This window comes from Cherax quadricarinatus, chromosome 16, assembly GCF_038502225.1.
Source record: "Cherax quadricarinatus isolate ZL_2023a chromosome 16, ASM3850222v1, whole genome shotgun sequence".
In the NCBI taxonomy this organism is placed as follows: domain Eukaryota; kingdom Metazoa; phylum Arthropoda; class Malacostraca; order Decapoda; family Parastacidae; genus Cherax; species Cherax quadricarinatus.
Window position 1 is genome coordinate 9,263,110 of NC_091307.1, and position 25,982 is coordinate 9,289,091.

Here is a 25,982-nt window from a genome sequence, read left to right on the forward strand (position 1 = left end):
AATACATGTCGGCTGGTGGGTCTGATATACTCCGTTCATAAATGCGCTGATATTATTTATACAATTATTACAATATTGCATAACAGTAAATCTTCTATTTTTTGGTGTGAATAAAAATCATTATGTGAATAAAAAATCAAAATAGAATTCATCTGTAAAACCTGAAAACGTAACTAAAAAACAGAGGAAATGTTATTTTAGTGCCAGGAATGCCTGCATTGTTTATTCTGGACCTTATTTTGAAATTGGAATATTTTGAACTTTGTGTTAAATTGGCAAATTTACCAATTCCCAATCACTATTGGGTAGTTGAAACAGTTGACTGGGTGATTTCTTGTACTCAGCCGATAAAATAGAAGTAATACTAGCTAAGAATTTGGTAGGCTGGAATAAAGTAATTGGCCTAAAATGGGAGCCAAAGTCGGCAAAATCACTGATGCATAAATATTGCTGACGTGGCAAAATTTGTGAGAGCATAATTTTGTCAGTTTTCCATCAAATTTCGTACTTTTTGTTTTATTCTTCTTTCAACACACCGGCCGTATCCCACCAAGGTGGGGTGGCCCAAAAAGAAAAACGAAAGTTTCTCCTTTTACATTTAGTAATATATACAGGAGAAGGGATTACTAGCCCCTTGCTTTCGGCATTTTAGTCGCCACTTACAACATGCATGGCTTACGAAGGAAGAATTCTATTCCACTTTCCCATGGAGGTAAGAGGAAATAAACAAGAACAAGAACTAGTAAGAAAATAGAAGAAAACCCAGAGGGGTGTGTGTATATATGCTTGTACATGTATGTGTATAGTGTGACCTAAGTGTAAGTAGAAGTAGCAAGATGTACCTGAAATCTTGCATGTGTATGAGACAGAAAAAAAAGACACTAGCAATCCTACCATTGTGTAAAACAATTACAGGCTTCCGTTTTACACTCACTTGGCAGGACTGTAGTACCTCCCTGGCCGGTTGCTGTCTACAAAACTACTACCTATTTTTGTTTTATTACCTTCAGAAAAAGATCCTCTACCATTTCATAAGAAAAAATAACAAAAATTTTTTTATGAAAATTCTTGGACCCCGGCTGTTGCTCTGAGATTTGTCCTCTGGACCCTCAAAGGGTTAAAGCCATAAAAACTATCCTAGAGAACTCAGATATGCTAATTTAAACCAAACATGAGTTCAGAGGTTTGCTTTTCCCATCATGCACTGCGTGGAGCAGAATTATTTTTTTTACACTGTGTACACCCATTGCACAGACCCATTCTTTTATGTTTAGGCCAAAATTTACTGCTCGCAGCATATTTCAAAGTTCTGGGATTAAAACGTAGATTTATGCAAGTGACATTGGCGTCAGTAATGTAGATCTACATGGAAGACAGTGAAAGGATTAAAAATTAATCGTATAAGATGTCATTGTAGACCCTCCTTTCCATATCAAACCAAAGGCACATTGCAGACTAGTGTCATAGGATATAATTGTACAATACATTATAGGAGTCATAATTGAATTTTGTTTTTAGATGAAATGCATTGATTTTTGGTGTGTATGTGTATGTGTAGTATGCTCACATTTAATTACTGTATACTGGTCTTAACTATGTAAGTTTTATTTAATTTTCTTAGAAATTTGCATTAAAATACCCCTGCTTTGGATGTTAAGAAAATTCTTGCTGATTATTCTGTGTTCAGTGTCTCCATGAATGTAGCCTCTGAACATGAAAGCTTCACTGTGCTGAGTAAATGTTTATAAAAAATGCTTGCACAGTTACATTGATCCATTCAAGCATGCTGTAGTGTACTCATGTTTTGCCCTTTAGCTAATTTTCATTAATTATTTATAATGTTGCAGGAGAAGTTGAACCTATATTGTCAGACCTGTGATCAGCTGACGTGTAGAGATTGTCAGCTTATTGAGCACCGGGAGCATAAGTACAAGTTTTCTGAGGAGATGGCCAGTCTCACCAGAGACAGACTCAGACAGTTCCTCATGGACATTCGGAAAAAGAGAGGCTATATAGAAAATGCTAAGGAGTTGGTGGCAGAACGAAGACAACAGATTCTCAACAAACAAGACTCTGTGCAGGCAGATATTAACAGACTAGTCGAAACGTAAGTTAAGTCTGTTTAATTTGTGAATATGATGATGTTTTTTCTTTTTATTTAAGTAAACTATACAGGTAAAGGGGTTACTAGCCCATTGCTCCCGACACTTAACCCTTTGAGGGTTTTCGTCGTATTAGTACGTCTTACGCGTAGGGGTTTTTGACGTACTAGTACTCATAAATTCTAGCGACCTCAAATCTAGTGGGAGAAAGCTGGTAGGCCTTCATATGAAAGAATGGGTCTATGTGGTCAGTGTGCACAGTCTAAAAAAAATCCTGCAGCACACGGTGCATAATGAGAAAAAAAAAACTTTTTCCATTTTTTTTTAATAAATCAGCGACTTTGCAGTGTATTTTCGTATAGTATTTATTGTTGTATTCTAGTTTTCTTGGTCTCATTTTATAGAATGGAAGACATATTACTGAAATTGAGATGATTTTGACTGGTTTTACAATGAAAGGTGCCTTGAAATTGAGCTCAAAGTAGCAGAAATGTTCGATTTTTACCAAACTTCAAAAGTAAACAAATCGTGCCAAGCGTGCAATACACGTCAACTGGTGAGTCTAATATTCTTTCACAAGTGCACCAATAATATTTATACCATTTTTTACACTAATGCAGTAGTCTGCATAACAGTAAATCTTATATTTTTTGTGAGAATAAAAATTCAAAGTGGAAAGCAAAAGAATATAAGAGGGGCCTTGAGACGTGACTAATGACTAGAGGAAATGTCATTTTAGTGCCAGGAATGTCTTTCTTGTTTATTCTGGACCCTATTCCGAAATTGGCATCTTTTGAAATTTGTGTGAAATTGTCAAAATTGCTAAATTCTGACCACTGTACTGGATAGTTGAATTTATAAATGGGTGGTTTCTTGCACCCATTCGATAGAAAAAATGGAGTTCTAGCGAAATATTCATGTTTTTTGTCGACTAGTACAGTGAAATTGGCGGAAAATGGGGCTCAAAGTGGGCAAAATCGCCGATCCGTAAACATCGCCGAGACCGCTAACTTTGCGAGAGCATAATTCCGTAAGTTTTCTATCAAATTTCAAACTTTTGGTGTCGTTATGATCGGGAAAAGATTCTCTATCTTTTCATAAGAGAAAATAATTTTTTTTTTTTTTAAATTTGGCCGACCCTGAGAACGAATTTCGGAGAGGGCCTGTCGACCCTCAAAGGGTTAAGTTGACTTTTACAACATGCATGGCTTACGGAAGAAAAATTCTTATTCCACTTCCTCATAAAGATGAAAAGAAAATAAGAACAAGAACTATTAAGAAAAAATCAAAGAAAAACTCAGACGAGTGTGTATACATAAACATGTATGTACACGTATGTATAGTGTGACATAAGAGTAGCAAGATATACCTGTTATCTTGCATGTTTATGAGACAGAAAAAAGGACCTCAACACTTTTTTTCAATACACCGGCTGTATCCCACCAAGGCAAGGTGACCTAAAAAGAAAATGAAAGTATTTCTTTCTAAATTTAGTAATTTATACAGGAGAAGGGGTTACTAGCCCCTTGCTCCCAGGATTTTAGTCGCTTCTTATGACACATATGGCTTACGGAGGAAGAATTCTGTTTAACTTCCCCATGAAGATAAGAGGATATAAAGAAGAACAAGAACTATTAAGAAAATAGAAGAAAACCTAGATGGGTATGTATATATATGCATGTACAATGTACATGCATGTGTAGTGTGACTTAAGTGTAAGTAGAAGTAGCAAGTTATACCTGGTATCCCATGTGTTTATGAGACAAAAAAGACACCAGCAATCCTACCATCATGTAGAACAAGTGCAGGTTTCTGACTTACACTCATTTGGGTGGTTGAGTCGCCATGTCTCAGTGGGAGATGGCCAGCATGTTGAAAAAAAAAAATGGCATGAATAACGACAAGTAAATTTGTGTTTTTTGCATGTAAGCATGGAAATGTCAGTTGTAAACACTTATGATTATGCAGTAATATTTTATTTTTTTTTATTATCACACTGGCCGATTCCCACCAAGGCAGGGTGGCCCGAAAAAGAAAAACTTTCACCATCATTCACTCCATCACTGTCTTGCCAGAAGGGTGCTTTACACTACAGTTTTTAAACTGCAACATTAACACCCCTCCTATACAGTAATAATGATGCAAAAATATGTGGATAAATTAAATATTGTAATATTTTTTTTTTTTATTATCACACTGGCCGATTCCCACCAAGGCAGGGTGGCCCGTAAAAGAAAAACTTTCACCATCATTCACTCCATCACTGTCTTGCCAGAAGGGTGCTTTACACTACAGTTTTTAAACTGCAACATTAACACCCATTAACTGTCCCAGTGGTTTTATAATGCTATATTAGCATTTTGGTACATATCTAAACATTACTGTTTAGGATCATTTACAAATACAGTGCAATAGTCTGGGTATAAGAGGGTTGGAAAACTCCAGCTACATTGATTCTTGCATACTTTTCCAGTTTTTCACATTGTACTGATAGCATCCTTAGTGTTTGCAGATGCTTTTGCAAACAATTTTTCCACTTTATGGTGGTGTGTTGACAAGGATAAGCATTCACCTAATGTAAGCAGTAGCTATTTTGTAAGATTTACCTGCCATCTTACATGTTCATTAGATCAGTAATCCTTCCTGTACAATATATTTAACAGGATTCCGTCTCGCATGACAGGGCAGTAATTTTATTTATTGTAATCAGTGGGCAGCACTAAACCCATAGTTGTATGGCACTTGGGAAAAGGGAGGCATTCAGGTTCGATCCCAGGAAGGGGGACATTAAGTGCAGTTCCTTAGTTCAGGAGTTCTCTCAAAGAGTAAAAAAGTCACAATACCATGGCTGGAACAGTGCACAAATAACCCTTGCGTAAGTGTAGATTATTTGTGTGAAGAGTCCCTTACTGGCATCGAGGCACCTCTTTTTGACTGGGTAGCAGTATCTCCACTTGTTATCCAAAGTGAAGAACCTCTTTACAGTCAAGGTTCTGTGCCATATACATTGTATATGCTCAAGTATTGCTTGATCTTGCAAGTTGACCCCTGACTTTTAAAAAAAAAATTCTTTTCCAAATATATCTTGCATATATCTACCCTCTTTTTTTGAGGGACAGTAGAACCACATTTGATAATTATAGTTCTGTGTTGTATGTAGCATTCAAATTGTTTTGGAGTCACTATTGAGGTCAGATGTACAGCATGACTTTCTCTGACACACACCACTCAGAGATTGAACTGCAATTAGCAGATGGAGGATTAAGCCTCTATTACTCTTCATGCTGAATGGCCAATATGGGTTTAGCATTTCATAAAATATAGTACAGCTACATACTCTAGGTTATACTGAAACCCACCCATTCCCACTCATGTATTTTTGTGAAAATAGTGGCTGAAGTGTGAAGTTACATCTTAAAGGAATGAAGTAGCTAAAGCTAACTCCATCTTCCATTACCTTCAAATTGTTGTCTTATCTGCAATACTGTAATGGCAGCCCTCTCATCATTCAGAGCATTTATATAGTTACCTCTGTCAGGATTACACTGTGTAGTGAATATTGAAATAAAGGGGGTGTCAGCAAAGTGGTGAATATATTTAACCAAGATAGAACTCAACACAGTGAATTCATATTTAATAAATTTAGATTTAGAAAGGATTTAGAAGAGTTTTGGTTTGGCAATAACTAGAAGCATTATGGAAGGAAGTACGTTGTACAACTTTAAGGGGTGAGTGGAAATACCTGGCCTAATATGGACCAGTAGGCTTACCTGGAGTGTACCTGGAAGTTGTTTCAGGGGTCAATGCCCCTGCAGCTCAGTCCTTGACCAGGCCTCGTGGTTGATCAGGGCCTAATTAGCCAGGCTGTTACTGCTGGCTGCATGCAGTCCAACATGTGAACCACAGCTTGGCTGTTGAACAGTCTTGGGCCCCAGACACTTACTGTGTTTTCTCTTAGTGTACTAATGGCACCCCTGTTTGTCATTTGGGGTATGTTGCATCATCTGCTTAGTCTTTTGTTTTTGTAGGGAGTGATTTCTGTACAGAAATCAGTCCCTCTAGGATTTTCCAGGAGTAGATTATGATGTATCTTTCCTGCCTGCATTCCAGGGAGTACAGGTCAAGGGACTACAAACATTCCCAGTAATTAAGGTGCTTGACTGATCTAATATGTGCAGTGAAGGTTCTCTGTATATTCTCAAGATCTGTAATTTTACCTGCCTTGAATGGGGGCTGTTAGTGTACAGCAGCATTCCAGCTAGAGAGAACAAGTGACTTAGAGGATCAGCATTGGCATGGCATCCCTTATTTTGAAAGTTCTCATTACCCATCTTTTCATTTTCCTCACAGATGTGATAGTGACTCTGTGATACTTGAGGGTGAGATCTTCTGTTCTTGCTATCATTTCCTCAACTTTTTCATAATGGAGTAACTGAAGTTTGCCCTCATTGAACCTCATATTGTTTGCCACGGCCCATTGGAAAACTTGGTTCATATCCACTTGGAGATTTATAAGATTTATCATGTCTTCAATGGATGACACACTCATGCCTGACCCAGGGCTGGGCTCTGGGAGCAGAAAAACTCTCAAAACTCATCAAAGGTATGGTGAGCTTAATTGCCCCATAGGTTATAATAGAGCCCTTTTTCTGGTGGAAAGATTTTCATGTTACTAGGTAGTAGGCTGGTAGACAGCAACCGCCCAGGGAGGTACTGCTGTCCTGCCAAGTGAGTGTAAAATGGAAGCTTGTAATTGTTTTACACGATGGTAGGATTGCTGGTGTCTTTTTCTCTGTCTCGGAATCATGCAAGACTTCATGTTGTGTATATACTTGGCAAATATTTCTGTACCATGTAGATTTTTTCTTATTTTTTTTCTTTAGGAAAATTATCCCCTATCCATAAAAAAGTACTTTAAACAAGTTCAACCTTCCTGATTAGGCTTTCATTTGTTCATTAACCCTTTCAGGGTCCGTCCCGTAGATCTACGGCTTTTCGGTGAGTGTCCAAACCGTAGATCTATGCCAAAATTCTAGCGCCGTCAAATTTAGCGCGAAAGCGCTCATAGGCCTACATGTGAGAGAATGGGTCTGTACCGTGGGTGTGCGCCGTAAACAAAAAATCTAGGCGCCTGCATAGCATTGTGGGAACGCCGGCTCATTCACCCTTGTTCACCATGCCTCGTCGCAAGTCAGCTCTCACTCCCCGGAAAATTGGGACTCTCCTCTTCCTGTCTGATAGTTCTGACACTGATGGAAGTGGAAATGAAGACGAATTCTACGGCTTTGATAAGTTAGTGACCAAAAATAATGACCAGGATATCGATAATAGTGCAGAAAACCCCGACGATCCTCGACCTTCTATCTCTGGTGTGGGCACTCGTGACTCACGGTCGGGTGTTCCTAAACGTAAGAGAAAACTAATATTTTCCCGTGGCCAGGCCTCTGACTTCAGTAATGACGATGATTCTGACGTGGATTGTGATTTTAATGCGCTCGACGATCATTCGAGTAGTGATAGTGAGGAAACATATTCACCAGTGAAGCGTCGGTATGTTCACCGCCGCATGCGCTCGGGTAGTGTACCCTATGCTGTGCCCAGGGGACGGAGTACATCCCGGAGTACATCCCGTGGTCCTACACCCGTTTTAGGTAGTGATAGTGAGGATGATGTGGCTACACTTGGCATGGATGGGCCACAGGCATCAGTGGATGGTGTTAGTGGTGCTGGTGGTGGTAGTGGCACCGCCATGCGTGACTCACTGTGCCACGCGGGGACCCACGCTGCTGACTCGTCAGTTCAAGGACAAAGCGGAGCGTCAGCCACCAGCCCGCCACAACCACAACCACCCGTACAACCAGCCTATGATGTCCAGTATCCACCAGCAAACCGTATGTGGGATTGGCAGCAAAATCCCAATTTTGTTCCCAGCCCTCACCACTTTGATGACTCTCAAAGTGAAATTCTACCTACCTGTCCCCTTGGAACCACGGCCAATGAACTGGAATTCTTTGAATTATTCTTTGACCAGCCATTGATGGAAATTATTGCCAGGGAAAGTAATAAGTATTTTCAGTACACCATGGCAAATACGATCTTATCACCACAGTCAAGACTACACAGGTGGAAAGAGACGACTGTTGCAGAAATGTATTTGCTTTTTGCAACAATAATGCTTATGCCTCACGTCTATAAGCATAATATAAAAGCATACTGGTCCACAGATCGGCTAATTTGTACCCCATCCTTCAGTGGAATAATACCAGTGAACAGGTTTATCTTACTGTTACGTATGTTGCACTTCTCTGACAAAACCAGGCCTGACAGAAGTGACAGGTTATACAAGATTAGAAATGTTTTCATGTATCTCAAACAAAAGTTCAGGATATACTTTTATCCATTCAAGAATCTTGTAATTGACGAGTCTTTGATTTTGTTCAAAGGTAGACTGTCATTCAAGCAGTATATACCGAGCAAGAGGAACCGCTTTGGTATAAAATTGTTTGTACTCTGTGATTGTGACAGTGGCCTGGTGTTGGATATTGTTGTATACACGGGTAGTAAAACATTGAAAGATTCCAAGATGTTATTGGGTATCTCAGGTGACGTAGTGAGAAACATGATGGCACCTTATCTTGGTAAGGGCCATACATTATATACCGATAACTGGTACACAAGCCCATTACTCAGTGATTTCATGCGAGTGAACAAGACAGATGTGTGTGGCATAGTGCGTTCTAATCGTAAACATATGCCCAGGCTCAACGCAGGTGTTCGTGGTGATGACGTGCAGGTGTTTACTGCCAATGACATCATGGCATTACGGTGGCATGACAAACGAGATGTCACATTGTTGACAACCATTCACCGTAATGAAATGCAAGACAGTGGCAAAGTTGATCGAGTGACTAATGAACGTATTCGAAAACCAGTGTCAGTGATTGATTATACACAAAACATGCGCTTGGTTGACAAGTGTGACATGCAGATTGGTTTTGTTGACTGTGTTCGTAAGAGTTACAAGTGGTACATGAAACTTTTCTTCCATCTCATGGACATTTCAATGCTGAATGCATATAATATGTACCAAATAAAGACTGGTAACAGACCACCGTATGGTGAATTTTGTTTGTCTGTTGTCAGACAACTCATAATGAAGTACCAGGTAACAACACCTGCAATACAACATGGTCCTCGAATTCATCACAATATACCCAAGCGTTTGAGGAGAGAAGGTGATCATTTCATAATACAGCTTCCTTCAACTCAAAAGAAATTTGCTCAGAAGAGATGCATTGTCTGTGCACAAACAAAATGACGGCAACAAAGACGCAAAGACACTCGGTTTATGTGTGAGGAATGTAAGGTGCCTCTGTGCATGGTGCCTTGTTTCAAGGAGTTCCACAAGCTCCAGCAGTTCTAAAACCATGTCCAGTGATTGTAAATATGTAAATATATGATAGAACATTAGTATTATACAATGTTTGTGCATGTTTATTGTAATAAACAACAGTGGTAAACAATAATATGATAATAACTTTAGTGCGGTTATTGTGTTCAATACAGTGAGTATATATATATCAATTATATACAGTATTGGTCTCTCAGGCCCCAAATGTTAGTAGGAATAGAAAAAAATTGGAAAAGAAAAGAAAAACAACTAAAACAACAAAATAATATAATACGCGTATGTGGAATTCGTCGATGTTGCCACCACCACGTCATTTTCTATAAACTTCTTGGCACTGTATCTCGGTAAGTACTGATCAGATTCTATTTTTTTTTGTTTTATTACCTTCACAAAAATATGCTCTTTAATTCTGTAAGAATTTTTTTTTTTTTTTTTTTTCAAAATTTCTTGGACACTGGTGCGTGACTTCAGATTTTGGCCTTGGACCCTGAAAGGGTTAATAATCAAAGATTAAAATCTAATGTAACAAAGTAATTGCAAGATTTTTTTTTTTTTTTTTTTTTCAACAAGTCGGCCGTCTCCCACCGAGGCAGGGTGACCCAAAAAAGAAAGAAAATCCCCAAAAAGAAAATACTTTCATCATCATTCAACACTTTCACCACACTCGCACATTATCACTGTTTTTGCAGAGGTGCTCAGAATACAACAGTTTAGAAGCATACACATAAAGATACACAACATATCCCTCCAAACTGCCAATATCCCAAACCCCTCCTTTAAAGTGCAGGCATTGTACTTCCCATTTCCAGTACTCAAGTCCGACTATATGAAAATAACCGGTTTCCCTGAATCCCTTCACTAAATATTACCCTGATCACACTCCAACAGATCGTCAGGTCCCAAGTACCATTCGTCTCCATTCACTCCTATCTAACATGCTCACGCACGCTTGCTGGAAGTCCAAGCCCCTTGCTCACAAAACCTCCTTTACCCCCGCTCTCCAACCCTTTCGAGGACGACCCCTACCCCGCCTTCCTTTCCCTATAGATTTATATGCTTTCCATGTCATTCTACTTTGATCCATTCTCTCTAAATGACCAAACCACCTCAACAACCCCTCTTCTGCCCTCTGACTAATACTTTTATTAACTCCACAGCTTTTCCTAATGTCCACACTCCGAATTTTCTGCATAATATTTACACCACACATTGCCCTTAAACAGGACATCTCCACTGCCTCCAACCGTCTCCTTGCTGCTGCATTTACCACCCAAGCTTCACACCCATATAAGAGTGTTGGTACTAATATACTTTCATACATTCCCTTCTTTGCCTCCATAGATAACGTTTTTTGACTCCACATATACCTCAACGCACCATTCACTTTTTTTCCCTCATCAATTCTATGATTAACCTCATCCTTCATAAATCCATCCGCCGACACGTCAACTCCCAAGTATCTGAAAACATTCACTTCTTCCATACTCCTCCTCCCCAATTTGATATCCAATTTTTCTTTATCTAAATCATTTGATACCCTCATCACCTTATTCTTTTCTATGTTCACTTTCAACTTTCTACCTTTACACACATTTCCCAAACTCATCCACTAACCTTTGCAATTTTTCTTTAGAATCTCCCATAAGCACAGTATCATCAGCAAAAAGTAACTGTGTCAATTCCCATTTTGAATTTGATTCCCCAAAATTTAATCCCACCCCTCTCCCGAACACCCTAGCATTTACTTCCTTTACAACCCCATCTATAAATATATTAAACAACCATGGTGACATTACACATCCCTGTCTAAGACCTACTTTTACTGGGAAGTAGTCTTCCTCTCTTCTACACACCCTAACCTGAGCCTCACTATCCTCATAAAAACTCTTTACAGCATTTAATAACTTACCACCTATTTCATATACTTGCAACATCTGCCACATTGCTCCTCTATCCACTCTATCGTATGCCTTTTCTAAATCCATAAATGCAATAAAAACTTCCCTACCTTTATCTAAATACTGTTCACATATATGCTTCAATGTAAACACTTGATCTACACATCCCCTACCCACTCTGAAACCTCCTTGCTCATCCGCAATCCTACATTCTGTCTTACCTCTAATTGTTTCAATTATAACCCTACCGTACACTTTTCCTGGTATACTCGGTAAACTTATTCCTCTATAATTTTTACAATCTCTTTTGTCCCCTTTCCCTTTATATAAAGGGACTATACATGCTCTCTGCCAATCCCTAGGTACCTTCCCCTCTTTCATACATTTATTAAACAAAAGTACCAACCACTCCAACACTATATCTCCCCCTGCTTTTAACATTTCTGTCATGATCCCATCAGTTCCAGCTGCTTTACCCCCTTTCATTTTACGTAATGCCTCACGTACCTTCCCCTCACTTACATTCTGCTCTTCTTCACTCCTAAAAGATGGTATACCTCCCTGACCAGTGCATGAAATTACTGCCTCTGTTTCTTCCTTAACATTTAAAAGTTCCTCAAAATATTCTTGCCATCTACCTAATATCTCCATCTCCCCATCTACTAACTCCCCTACTCTGTTTTTAACTGACAAATCCATACTTTCCCTAGGCTTTCTTAACTTGTTTAACTCACTCCAAAAATTTTTTCGTATTTTCATTAAAATTTCTTGACAGTGCCTCTCCCACTCTATCATCTGCTCTCCTTTTGCACTCTCTCACCACTCTCTTTACCTTTCTTTTACTCTCCATATACTCTGCTCTTCTTATAACACTTCTGCTTTGTAAAAACCTCTCATAAGCTACCTTTTTCTCTTTTATCACACCCTTTACTTCATCATTCCACCAATCGCTCCTCTTTCCTCCTGCCCCCACCCTCCTATAGCCACAAACTTCTGCCCCACATTCTAATACTGCATTTTTAAAACTGTTCCAACCCTCTTCAACCCCCCCACTACTCATCTTTGCACTAGCCCACCTTTCTGCCAATAGTCGCTTATATCTCACCCGAACTTCCTCCTCCCTTAGTTTATACACTTTCACCTCCCTCTTACTTGTTGTTGCCACCTTCCTCTTTTCCCATCTACCTCTTACTCTAACTGTAGCTACAACTAAATAATGATCCGATATATCAGTTGCCCCTCTATAAACATGTACATCCTGGAGCCTACCCATCAACCTTTTATCCACCAATACATAATCTAATAAACTACTTTCATTACATGCTACATCATACCTTGTATATTTATTTATCCTCTTTTTCATAAAATATGTATTGCTTATTACCAAATCTCTTTCTACACATAGCTCAATTAAAGGCTCCCCATTTACATTTACCCCTGGCACCCCAAATTTACCTACTACTCCCTCCATAACATTTTTACCCACTTTAGCATTGAAATCCCCAACCACCATTACTCTCACACTTGATTCAAAACTCCCCACGCATTCACTCAACATTTCCCAAAATCTCTCTCTCTCTCTCTCCTCTACACTTCTCTCTTCTCCAGGTGCATACACGCTTATTATAACCCACTTTTCACATCCAATCTTTATTTTACTCCACATAATCTTTGAATTAATACATTTATAGTCCCTCTTTTTCTGCCATAGCTTATCCTTCAACATTATTGCTACTCCTTCTTTAGCTCTAACTCTATTTGAAACCCCTGACCTAATCCCATTTATTCCTCTCCACTGAAACTCTCCCACCCCCTTCAGCTTTGTTTCACTTAAAGCCAGGACATCCAGCTTCTTCTCATTCATAACATCCACAATCATCTCTTTCTTATTATCTGCACAACATCCATGCACATTCAGACTTCCCACTTTGACAATTTTCTTCTTCTTATTCTTTTTAGTAATCTTTACAGGAAAAGGGGTTACTAGCCCATTGTTCCCGGCATTTTAGTTGACTTTTACAACACGCATGGCTTACGGAGGAAAGATTCTTATTCCACTTCCCCATGGATATAAAAGGAAAAGTAATAAGACCAAGAACTATTAAGATAAAATCAAAGAAAACTCAGATGAGTGTGTATAAATAAATGTGTACATGTATGTGTAGTGTGACCTAAGTGTAAGTAGAAGTAGCAAGACATACCTGTAATCTTGCATATTTATGAGACAGACAAAAGACATCAGCAATCCTACCATCATGTAAAACAATCACAGGCTTTCGTTTTACACTCACTTGGCAGGACGGTAGTACCTCCCTGGGTGGTTGCTGTCTACCAACCTACTAATTGCAAGAATGTTTCTATTTATATTAGCCATTTTAGCTCTCTTTTTGAAGATGGGCCCAGTTGCCCCTTAATGGGCCTCATAACCACACCTTGATATATATATATATGTATGTATGTATGTATGTATGTATATATATATATATATATATATATATATATATATATATATATATATATATATATATATATATATATATATATATATATATATGTATGTATGTATGTATGTATGTATGTATGTATGTATGTATGTAGGTATGTATGTAGGTATGTATGTAGGTATGTATGTAGGTATGTATGTATGTATGTATGTATGTATGTATGTATGTATGTATGTATTTATTTATTTATTTATTTTACTTTTCGTGTATTTATCGATTTATTTATTTATTTATTTATGTAATTATTTATTCATCTATTTATTTATTAATTTATTTATTTATTTTTTTTTTGTTTATTCGTATAAATGCATTTTTATCACTCCACAGGTTTATTGAAATTATCAGACAGCGTGGGAACACCTTGTTCGAATTATTGCGTGAAGTGTGTAATAGCAAACAGGAGCAGCTGGATAAGAAGAATGAGGTGTTACTGCACCTTGGCTCTCAGGCTGACCATTGTATTACTATTGTGGAGGCAGTGCTCAGTACGTCATCAGACATGGCTCTCCTTTATTCAAAAAAGTGAGTAACTGTCTCTTTAATTTCAGTCCATTAACTAAAGAATAGTTACTTGTATGTGTGTGTATCTGCAGGGAAGGGAGATAGTATGAATTATTATGAAGGCTCTTCTAGTTGGAGTAGCACTTAAATTATTGTGTATTCAAAATTCAAGCCTCATCTTCAGTATATTTTTCTTTAGTATTTCATATCTTCAAACCTGCATTAATCCTTATTGCTTGTTCACATACCTAACACCTCGCCCACTTCCTCCACACTCACCTCTAGCTCCTCCCTCCTCCTAACCGATTCTATTTTATTCCTGCCCCGTGCATGAAATCACAGCCTCTTATTTATTATTCAGGTTTGTCACTGGTCTATCCATAAAGTATTCTCTCCACCTAAATACTTCTACCTTTTCATCAAACATCTCACCTTTTCACTCTTAACTTCCAAGTCCATTTGCTTCCCAGGCCTCTTAGCCTCAGTCAACATTGCTAAAAAATACTCAATTATTCTCTCACAGTCTTTGCTTTTGCTGTTTCTCTCACCACTCTTGTAACCTCTTTTTGTGTCCCAATACTCTCCATTTTTAAATAGTAAAAATCTTTCTTATGCTTACTTTTCCCCCTTACTGCCCTTTTTTTTCTTTATTATTCCACTAGGCAGTCCTCTTCTTGCATCCACCCTCATAATCACAAACCACTGCTGCACACACTAGCACTGCATTCTTACTTCCATACCATACAGTACCTACTTATCATTGTCTCACTCTGACCCACCTTTCTTCCAAGAGCTTCTAATGTTATTCACTAATTATTTTCATATTTAGTTTATTCACTTTAACTATTCTTTTTTATACTCTAACACTATTCTTCCTGTATTGCTTTGCTCTTATTTTTACTTGATCTGCCGCTAAATAATGGTCTAACATTTCAGTTGTTTCCCTAAAATTGTTTATGTCCAGATGTTATTCCTCGTATATTTATTTATCCTCTTTCTCTTAAAATTGGTACTGTGTTATCAATGCTTTCCAAACACACATCAATTATAGGTCTCCATTGTAACTTACATCACTCCAAAATCCTTTGTAACTTTGTGTCCCACTTTTAAAGTCTCCCATAACAATTATTCCCTCATTGTATATTTTTTCTCTCAGGTTGCTAATGGAACAGGTATTGAAAGTAGACAAAGATTCTCCTGACAGAAGCTTATTTGATCGTTTTAAGGCGAAGCTGAATTCAGGTGATGATATCTCTCTAAGAATATCAAGTGAGTCTCGGGGACTTGGCAAAGGTAAGCAAGACTAAAGTTCTTTAAAGTGTAGGTATGGAAGTATTACTGTCACCTGCATCATGTATATATTTTCTTCTAGTTGAAAATGGGTATTTCTAAAATTGCTAGAGCCCACTTTTTTTGTTTAAGGCATCTCATTTTATTTAAGTAATGAGAATTTCAGTACAGTATATCTTGGATAATATGAAAAAAATAAGGTAAAAATGTAAGTGGAATAGTGAGGAGTGTCTGGAGACAAAGAACATTGTCAGTGGAAGCAAAGAGAGGAAATGTATGAGAGTATAGTGGTACCAATGCTCTTACATGAGTATAAAGCATGGGTGATGAATGTTGCAACAGGGAGAAGGCTGGAGGCAGTGGAGGTGATGTGTTTGAGGGCAGTGTGCGGTGTGACTATAATGCAGAAAATCCATAGCTTGGAGATCAGGAGGTGCGGAGTTTCTAAAAGTATTGTCCAGAGAGCAGAGGAAGGGTTGTTGAGGTGGTTTGGACATTTAGAGAGAATGGAACAAAATAGAATGACTTGGAGGGCATATAAGTCTGTAGTGGAAGGTAGATGGGATAGGGGTCATCCTAGAAAGGGTTGGAGGGGGGGTGGGTACAAGTTGTGTGTGTGTGTGTGTGTGTGTGTGGGTGGGTGAGTGGGTGGGTGGGGCTTGGACTTCCAGCAAGTATGTGTGAGCATGTTAGATAGGAGCAAGTGGAGACAAATGGTTTTTATGACCTGACGTGTTGTTGGAGTGTGAGCAAAATGACATTTATGAAAGGATTCAGGGAAAACCAGTTAGCTGGACTTGTGTCCTGGAAGTGGGAAGTTCAGTGCCATCACTCTGAAGGAAGGGGTGTTGATATGTTGCAGTTTTTTAACTGTAGTGTTTACCTGGAGAGAGTTCCGGGGGTCAACACCCCCGCGGCCCGGTCTGTGACCAGGCCTCATGGTGGATCAGAGCCTGATCAGCCAGGCTGTTACTGCTGGCTGCACACAATCCAACGTACGAGCCACAGCCCGGCTGGTCAGGTACCGACTTTAGGTGCTTGTCCAGTGCCTGCTTGAAGACAGCCAGGGGTCTATTGGTAATCCGCCTTATGTATGCTTGGAGGCAGTTGAACAGTCTTGGGCCCCGACACTTATGTGTTGTCTATTAACATGCTAGTGACACCCCTGCTTTTCATTGGGGGAATGTTGCATCCTCTGCTGAGTCTTTTGCTTTTGTAGTGAGTGATTTTCATGTGCAAGTTCGGTACTAGTCCCTCTAGGATTTTTCCAGGTGTATATAATCATGCATCTCTCCTGCCTGCGTTCCAGGGAGTACAGGTTCAGGAACTTCAAGTGCTCCCAGTAATTGAGGTGTTTTATCTCCGTTATGCGTGCCGTGAAGGTTCTCTGTACATTTTCTAGGTCAGCAATTTCACATGCCTTGAAAGGTGCTGTTAGTGTGCAGCAATATTCCAGCCTAAATAGAACAAGCGACCTGAAGAGTGTCATCATGGGCTTGGCATCCCTAGTTTTGAAGGTTCTCATTATCCATCCTATCATTTTTCTAGCAGATATGATTGATACAATGTTATGGTCCTTGAAGTTGAGATCCTCCGACATGATCACTCCCAGGTCTTTGACGCTGGTTTTTCGCTCTATTTTGTGGCTGGAATTTGTTTTATACTCTGATGAAGTTTTAATTTCCTCATGTTTACCATATCTGAGTAATTGAAATTTCTCATCGTTCTTTTCTGCAGCCCATTGAAAGATTTGGTTGATGTCTGTCTGGAGCCTTGCAGTGTCTGCAATGGAAGACAGTCATGCAGATTCGGGTGTCATCTGCAAAGGAAAACAGGGTGCTGTGGCTGACATCCTTGTCTATGTCAGATATGAGGATGAGAAACAAGATGGGAGCGAGTACTGTGCCTTGCGGAAAAGAGCTTTTCACCATAGCCGCCTCAGACTTTACTCTGTTGACTACTACTCTGTTTGTTAGGAAATTATAGATCCATCTAGCAGCTTTTCCTGTTATTCCTTTAGCACGCATTTTGTGCGCTATTTCGCCATGGTCACACTTGTCGAAGGCTTTTGCAAAGTCTGTATATATTACATCTGCATTCTTTTTGTCTTCTAGTGCATCTAGGACCTTGTCGTAGTGATCCAGTAGTTGGGACAGATAGGAGCGACCTGCTCTAACCCCATGTTGCCCTGGGTTGTGTAACTGATGGGTATCTAGATGGATGGCGATCTTGCTTCATAGGACCCTTTCAAAGATTTTTGTGATTAGGAGTGTAGGCATGCCTCTGGCAAGACAGTGATAGAATGATTGATGACAAAAGTGTCTCTTCTTTTTGGGGTCACCCTGCCTTGGTGGGAAACAGCTGACGTGTTAATAAAAAAAAAATATTATGCCAAAAACCTTAGTACAGTACTGTGTCAAACATGGGAAACAGCTGATATGTTAATGAAAAAAAATATCTGAAATGTGATATAGGGATCAAAGTGGACTCCATTTGGATTTCCAAATCATTTGGTTAATTCAGTAATAATAATAATGTGAGAGTTTCGGTGGGGAGAAATAAACGGGATTAGGTCAGGGGTTTCGAATAGAGTTAGAGCTAAAGAAGGAGTAGCAATAATGTTGAAGGATAAGCTATGGCAGAAAAGAGGGAGTATAAATGTATTAATTCAAGGATTATGTTGAGTAAAATAAAGGCTGGATGTGAAAGGTGGGTTATAGTAAGCATATATGCACCTGGAGAAGAGAGAAGTGTAGAGGAGAGAGAGAGAGAGATTTTGGGAAATGTTGAGTGAATACGTGGGGAGTTTTGAACCAAGTGTGCGAGTACTTGTGGTTGGAGATTTCAGTGCTAAAGTGGGTAAAAATGTGGTGGAGGGAGTAGTAGGTAAATTTGGGGTGCCACGTGTAAATGAAAATGGGGAGTCTTTAATTGAGCTGTGTGCTGAAATAGGTTTGGTAATAAGTAATACATATTTTATGAAAAAGAGGATAAATAAATATACAAGGTATGATATAGCACATAATGAAAGTAGTTTGTTAGATTATGTATTGGTGGATAAAAGGTTGATGGGTTGGTTCCAGGATGTACATATTTATAGAGGGGCAACTGATATATTGGATCATTATTTAGTTGTAGCTACAGTTAGAGTAAGAGGTAGATGGGACAAGAGGAAAATGGCAACAACAAGTAAGAGAGAGGTGAAAGTGTATAAACTAAGGGAGGAGGGCGTTCGGGTGAGATATAAGCAACTATTGGCAGAAAAGGGGCTAGTGCAAGTATGAGTAGTGGGGGGGGGGGTTGAAGAGGGTTGGAATAGTTTTAAAAATGCAGTATTAGAATGTGGGGCAGAAGTTTGTGGTTATAGGAGGGTGGGTGCAGGAGGAAAGAGGAATGATTGGTGGAAGATGAAATAAAGGGTGTGATAAAAGAGAAAAAGGTAGCTCATGAGAGGTTTTTACAAAGCAGAAGTGTTATAAGAAGAGCAGAGTATACGGAGAGTGAAAGAAAGGTGAAGAGAATGGTGAGACAGTGCAAAAGGAGAGCAGATAATAGAGTGGGAGAGGCACTGTCAATAAATTTTGATGAAAATAAGAAAAAAAGTTGGAGTGAGTTAAACAAGTTAAGAAAGCCTAAGGAACATATGGATTTGTCAGTTAAAAACAGAGTAGGAGAGTTAGTAGATGGAGAGATGGAGGTATTGGGTAGATGGCGGGAATATTTTGAGGAACTTTTAAATGTCGACGAAGAAAGGGAGGCGGTAATTTCATGCATTGGCCAGGGAGGTGTACCATCTTTTAGGAGTGAAGAAGAGCAGGATGTGAGTGTGGGGGAGGTGCGTGAGGCATTACATAGAATGAAAGGGGGTAAAGTAGCTGGAACTGACGGGATCATGACAAATGTTAAAAGCAGGGGGGAATATAGTGTTAGAGTGGTTGGTATTTTTGTTTAATAAATGTATGAAATAATTTTCTTCTTATTATTCTTTTAAGTAATAATTACAGGAAAAGGGGTTCGGGATATTGGCGATTTGGAGGGATATGTTGCGTATCTTTATACGTATATGCTTCTAAACTGTTGTATTCTGCGCACCTCTGCAAAAACAGTGATTATGTGTGAGTGAGGTGAAAGTGTTGAATGATGATGAAAGTATTTTCTTTTTGGGGATTTTCTTTCTTTTTGGGTCACTCTGCCTCGGTGGGAGACGGCCAACTTGTTAAAAAAAAAAATGTATGAAAGAGTGGAAGGTACCTAGGGATTGGCAGAGAGCATGTATAGTTCCTTTGTATAAAGGGAAGAGGGACAAAAGAGATTGTAAAAATTATAGAGGAATTTGTTTATTGAGTATACCAGGAAAAGTGTACGGTAGGGTTATTATTGAAAGAATTAGAGGAAAGGCAGAATGTAGGATTGCGGATGAGCAAGGAGGTTTTAGAATGGGTAGGGGATGTATAGATCAAGTGTTTACATTGAAGCATATACAGGAGGGCCCCGCTTTACGGCGTTTCGCTTTACGGCGTTCCGCTAATACGGACATTTCAAATTATGACCAAAACTCGCTATACGGCTCCCCCCACCTGTCTTTCTAATACGGTCACAGCGGCCCACCGAGTGTGTTTACATTCTCCCTGAGCACATCTCCTTATTATGTCTGGAAACTTTCCAAAATTTCAAGTGTTTTAAAGTTATTGTATATTTTATATGTATTATACTTGATAATTAAACTTGTGTACACCTGTACCTAAATAAACCTACACACTGTGCTGGCATGTAGGTACACATTAAAATCACTAAGAGTCTCTCTACTCTTGATGCAATAATAATAATAATAATAATAATAATAATAATAATAATAATAGTAATAATAATAATTTCTTGGGCGCATTAATGTCGCATATTACGTTAATATAGACATTTCCCTTAATCTATCTATGATATTTTTTCAAAATTATATAAGAAACACATTATGTAACACACAAACATGATACATGCACCCACAGTATAAAAATTTATACAAATATATACGAGATGTTTACCAAACGGTTTGTAGAAGTGTCGGAAGAATTACGTTTTCTCTAGCCCGTCACCTGTTACTAGGGATAACTGTAGAAAAATATTCCTTTCGTATGCCTTCACTTTATAGCTATAATTCTGTACTAACTTGTACACAGTGTAAGAGTATTTGTTTCGTGATTTAATTATTATAATAATAATAATAAATATATTTGAAAAAATTTTTGGAGTGAGTTAAACAAGTTAAGAAAGCCTAGGGAAAATATGGATTTGTCAGTTAAAAACAGAGTAGGGGAGTTAGTAGATGGGGAGATGGAGGTATTGGGTAGATGGCGAGAATATTTTGAGGAACTTTTAAATGTTAAGGAAGAAACAGAGGCAGTAATTTCATGCACTGGTCAGGGAGGTATACCATCTTTTAGGAGTGAAGAAGAGCAGAATGTAAGTGTGGGGGAGGTACGTGAGGCATTACGTAAAATGAAAGGGGGTAAAGCAGCTGGAACTGATGGGATCATGACAGAAATGTTAAAAGCAGGGGGGGATATAGTGTTGGAGTGGTTGGTACTTTTGTTTAATAAATGTATGAAAGAGGGGAAGGTACCTAGGGATTGGCAGAGAGCATGTATAGTCCCTTTATATAAAGGGAAAGGGGACAAAAGAGACTGTAAAAATTACAGAGGAATAAGCTTACTGAGTATACCAGGAAAAGTGTACGGTAGGGTTATAATTGAAAGAATTAGAGGTAAGACAGAATGTAGGATTGCGGATGAGCAAGGAGGTTTTAGAGTGGGTAGGGGATGTGTAGATCAGGTGTTTACATTGAAGCATATATGTGAACAGTATTTAGATAAAGATAGGGAGGTTTTTATTGCATTTATGGATTTAGAAAAGGCATATGATAGAGTGGATAGAGGAGCAATGTGGCAGATGTTGCAAGTATATGGAATAGGTGGTAAGTTATTAAATGCTGTAAAGAGTTTTTATGAGGATAGTGAGGCTCAGGTTAGGGTGTGTAGAAGAGAGGGAGACTACTTCCCGGTAAAAGTAGGTCTTAGACAGGGATGTGTAATGTCACCATGGTTGTTTAATATATTTATAGATGGGGTTGTAAAGGAAGTAAATGCTAGGGTGTTTGGGAGAGGGGTGGGATTAAATTATGGGGAATCAAATTCAAAATGGGAATTGACACAGTTACTTTTTGCTGATGATACTGTGCTTATGGGAGATTCTAAAGAAAAATTGCAAAGGTTAGTGGATGAGTTTGGGAATGTGTGTAAAGGTAGAAAGTTGAAAGTGAACATAGAAAAGAGTAAGGTGATGAGGGTGTCAAATGATTTAGATAAAGAAAAATTGGATATCAAATTGGGGAGGAGGAGTATGGAAGAAGTGAATGTTTTCAGATACTTGGGAGTTGACGTGTCGGCGGATGGATTTATGAAGGATGAGGTTAATCATAGAATTGATGAGGGAAAAAAGGTGAGTGGTGCGTTGAGGTATATGTGGAGTCAAAAAACGTTATCTATGGAGGCAAAGAAGGGAATGTATGAAAGTATAGTAGTACCAACACTCTTATATGGGTGTGAAGCTTGGGTGGTAAATGCAGCAGCAAGGAGACGGTTGGAGGCAGCGGAGATGTCCTGTCTAAGGGCAATGTGTGGTGTAAATATTATGCAAAAAATTCGGAGTGTGGAAATTAGGAGAAGGTGTGGAGTTAATAAAAGTATTAGTCAGAGGGCAGAAGAGGGGTTGTTGAGGTGGTTTGGTCATTTAGAGAGAATGGATCACAGTAGAATGACATGGAAAGCATATAAATCTATAGGGGAAGGAAGGCGGGGTAGGGGTCGTCCTCGAAAGGGTTGGAGAGAGGGGGTAAAGGAGGTTTTGTGGGTAAGGGGCTTGGATTTCCAGCAAGCGTGCGTGAGCGTGTTAGATAGGAGTGAATGGAGACGAATGGTACTTGGGACCTGACGATCTGTTGGAGTGTGAGCAGGGTAATATTTAGTGAAGGGATTCAGGGAAACCGGTTATTTTCATATAGTCGGACTTGAGTCCTGGAAATGGGAAGTACAATGCCTGCACTTTAAAGGAGGGGTTTGGGATATTGGCAGTTTGGAGGGATATGTTGTGTATCTTTATATGTGTATGCTTCTAGACTGTTGTATTCTGAGCACCTCTGCAAAAACAGTGATAATGTGCGAGTGTGGTGAAAGTGTTGAATGATGATGAAAGTATTTTCTTTTTGGGGATTTTCTTTCTTTTTTGGGTCACCCTGCCTCGGTGGGAGACGGCCGACTTGTTGAAAAAAAAAAAAAAAAAAAAAAAAAAATATATTATAAGGTAAAAGTTTCACAAGCTCTTACAAATGTACATGAATGAACTAAAACTGGACACGTATTAATACCGTCTATTTCGCCTGACTGAGTGATCGTCCACAACCTGTTCAGTTTGTTTTTTACGCTGTCTGAGCTCGGTGTATCATTAAATGTTGTATATTACGTTAATATACACATTTTCATTAATCCATCCGTGATATTTTTTTCAAAATTATATAATAAACACGATACATAACATAAATACATAACATATGTGTAGAAAACCTAGGATAACCCAAAAAAGTCAGAGTGACTTACTTCCATTGCCTTCACTCAGAGCATCATTTCTTCTCAAAATGATGTTACATGAGAATGGGAGTGGTGTTCTTTATTTATTCTACCGTATCAATGTAGAGACAACCTGTACACAATGTAACTTGTACACAAACCAGACGTGTACACTGTTTACAAAACTTACCTTCGCCTGGTTTGTTTACATAACTCTGCGCCTGTCCTCTCTCATGCACTCATTCTTTCTCTCTGGTATGGTAGCCCGGCTGACTACTATACATACCACACTTGATTTTTTACAATAAATACTACTCATCTCACCCTATATTTTAAGGTAAGTAATGAGTGAACTGTATATACATTTTACCGCTCTGGGATGCTTAAATATCATAGAATAGTATGTGTGGGTGGGGTGGCTTGGTATGGTAGCCTGGCTGACTACCATACATACCACACTTGATTTCTTACAATAAATACTACTTGTCTCACCCTAGATTAAGACTATAAATATTTTAAGGTAAGTAATGAGTGCACTATGTGTGTATTGTACTTTTTTATTGTTTTTTGATGCCTGATTCTATTGCTAACATAATATATGTTAGTGTAAACTTGTTATCTAGTGTTTGTATGCATTTGTAAGTGGAAAAAAAGGGTGTTCCACTTTACGGCGGTTTCCGCTTTACGGCGGTAGCCTGGAACCTAACCCGCCGTATAAGTGGGGCCCTCCTGTATATGTGAACAGTATTTAGATAAATGTAGAGAAGTTTTCATTGCATTTATGGATTTAGAAAAGGCATATGATAGAGTGGATAGGGGAGCAATGTGGAAGATGTTGCAAGTATATGGAATAGGTAGTAAGTTACTAAATGCTGTAAAGAGTTTTTATGAGGATAGTGAGGCTCAGGTTAGGGTGTGTAGAAGAGAGGGAGACTACTTCCCAGTAAAAGTAGGTCTTAGACAGGGATGTGTAATGTCACCATGATTGTTTAATATATTTATAGATGGGGTTGTAAAAGAAGTAAATGATAGGGTGTTGGGGAGAGGGGTGGGATTAAATTATGGGGAATCAAATGCAAAATGGGAATTGACACAGTTACTTTTTGCTGATGATACTGTGCTTATGGGAGATTCTAAAGGAAAATTGCAAAGGTGGGTGAGTTTGGGAGGGTGTGTAAAGGTAGATAGTTGAAAGTGAACACAGAAAAGAGTAAGGTGATGAGGGTATCAAATGATTTAGATAAAGGAAAATTGGATATCAAATTGGAGAGAAGGAGTATGGAAGAAGTGAGTGCTTTCAGATATTTGGGAGTTGATGTGTCAGCAGATGGATTTATGAAGGATGAGTTTAAGTGGAACAGAATTCTTCCTCCGTAAGCCATGCGTGTTGTAAGAGGCGACTAAAATGCCGGGAGCAAGGGGCTAGTAACCCCTTCTCCTGTATATATTACTAAATTTAAAAAGAGAAACTTTAGTTTTTTCTTTTGGGCCACCCCACCTCAGTGGGATACGGCTGGTACGTTGAAAGAAGAAGAGTTTAACCATAGAATTGATGAAGAAAAAAAGGTGAATGGTGCGTTGAGGCATATGTGGAGACAAAAAACGTTAACCATGGAGGCAAAGAAGGGAATGTATGGAAGTATAGTGGTAACAACACTCTTATATGAGTGTGAAGCTTGGGTTGTAAATGCTGCAGATTGGAGATGGTTGGAGGCAGTGGAGATGTCCTGTTTAAAGGCAGTGTGTGGTGTAAATATCATGCAAAAAATTCGGAGTGTGGAAATTATGAGAAGGTGTGGAGTTAATAAAAGTATTAGTCAGAGGGCTGAAGAGGGGTTGTTGAGGTGGTTTGGTCATTTAGAGAGAATGGATCAAAGTAGAATGACATGGCGAGCGTATAAATCTGTAGGGGAAGGAAGGTGGGGTAGGGGTCACCCTCAAAAAGGTTGGAGGGAGGTGATAAAGGAGGTTTTGTGGGCAAGGGGCTTGGACTTCCAGCAAGTGTGCATGAGCATGTTAGATAGGAGTGAATGGAGACAAATGATATTTGGGACCTGATGAACTGTTGGAGTGTGAGCAGGATAATATTTAGTGAAAGGATTCAGGGAAACCTGTTACTTTATATAGCCGGACTTGAGTTCTGGGAATGGGAAGTACAATGCCTGCACTTTAAAGGAGGGGTTTGTCGGTATTATATACCATTCTTGCACAGGGGTTTGGGATATTGGCAGTTTGGAGGGATATGTTGTGTATCTTTATACGTATGTGCTTCTAAACTGTTGTATTCTGAGCACCCCTGCAAAAACAGTAATTATGAACGAGTATGGTGAAAGTGTTGAACGATGATGATTGTATTTTCTTTTTGGGGATTTTCTTTCTTTTTGGGTCACCCTGCCTTGGTGGGAGACAGCCAACTTGTTAAAAAAATAAATAAATATATAATTATAATAATAATAGTTATAATGAGTTGCAATTTTGCTCAAAATTGAATTTGAGTTTATAGTTCATCTTTAATCATCTTATTTAATTGCATTAAGTTTCATGATTATTTTAGAGGTATCATAGAGAGGAAAAGAGAAATTGTTTTGAAGTGTATTACTGAGAGGGGAAAGATAGTTGTTTCTACAGGTATTGCTGAGATGGGGGTATTGTTTTTACAGGTA

General features: G+C 38.8%; 1 protein-coding gene across 2 annotated transcripts in view; it reads left to right on the forward strand.

Moving 5' to 3' along the window:
- The window catches only part of bon (tripartite motif-containing protein bonus), a 183,977-nt gene that overhangs the window by 52,016 nt on the left and 105,979 nt on the right, over positions 1–25,982 (forward strand). For both annotated transcript variants that reach the window (XM_070085386.1, XM_070085387.1), the window contains exons 4-6: positions 1,848–2,107; positions 14,243–14,437; positions 15,573–15,709. In XM_070085386.1, coding sequence (XP_069941487.1) covers positions 1,848–2,107; positions 14,243–14,437; positions 15,573–15,709 — 592 coding nt within the window. The remainder of the gene's footprint in view (positions 1–1,847; positions 2,108–14,242; positions 14,438–15,572; positions 15,710–25,982) is intronic.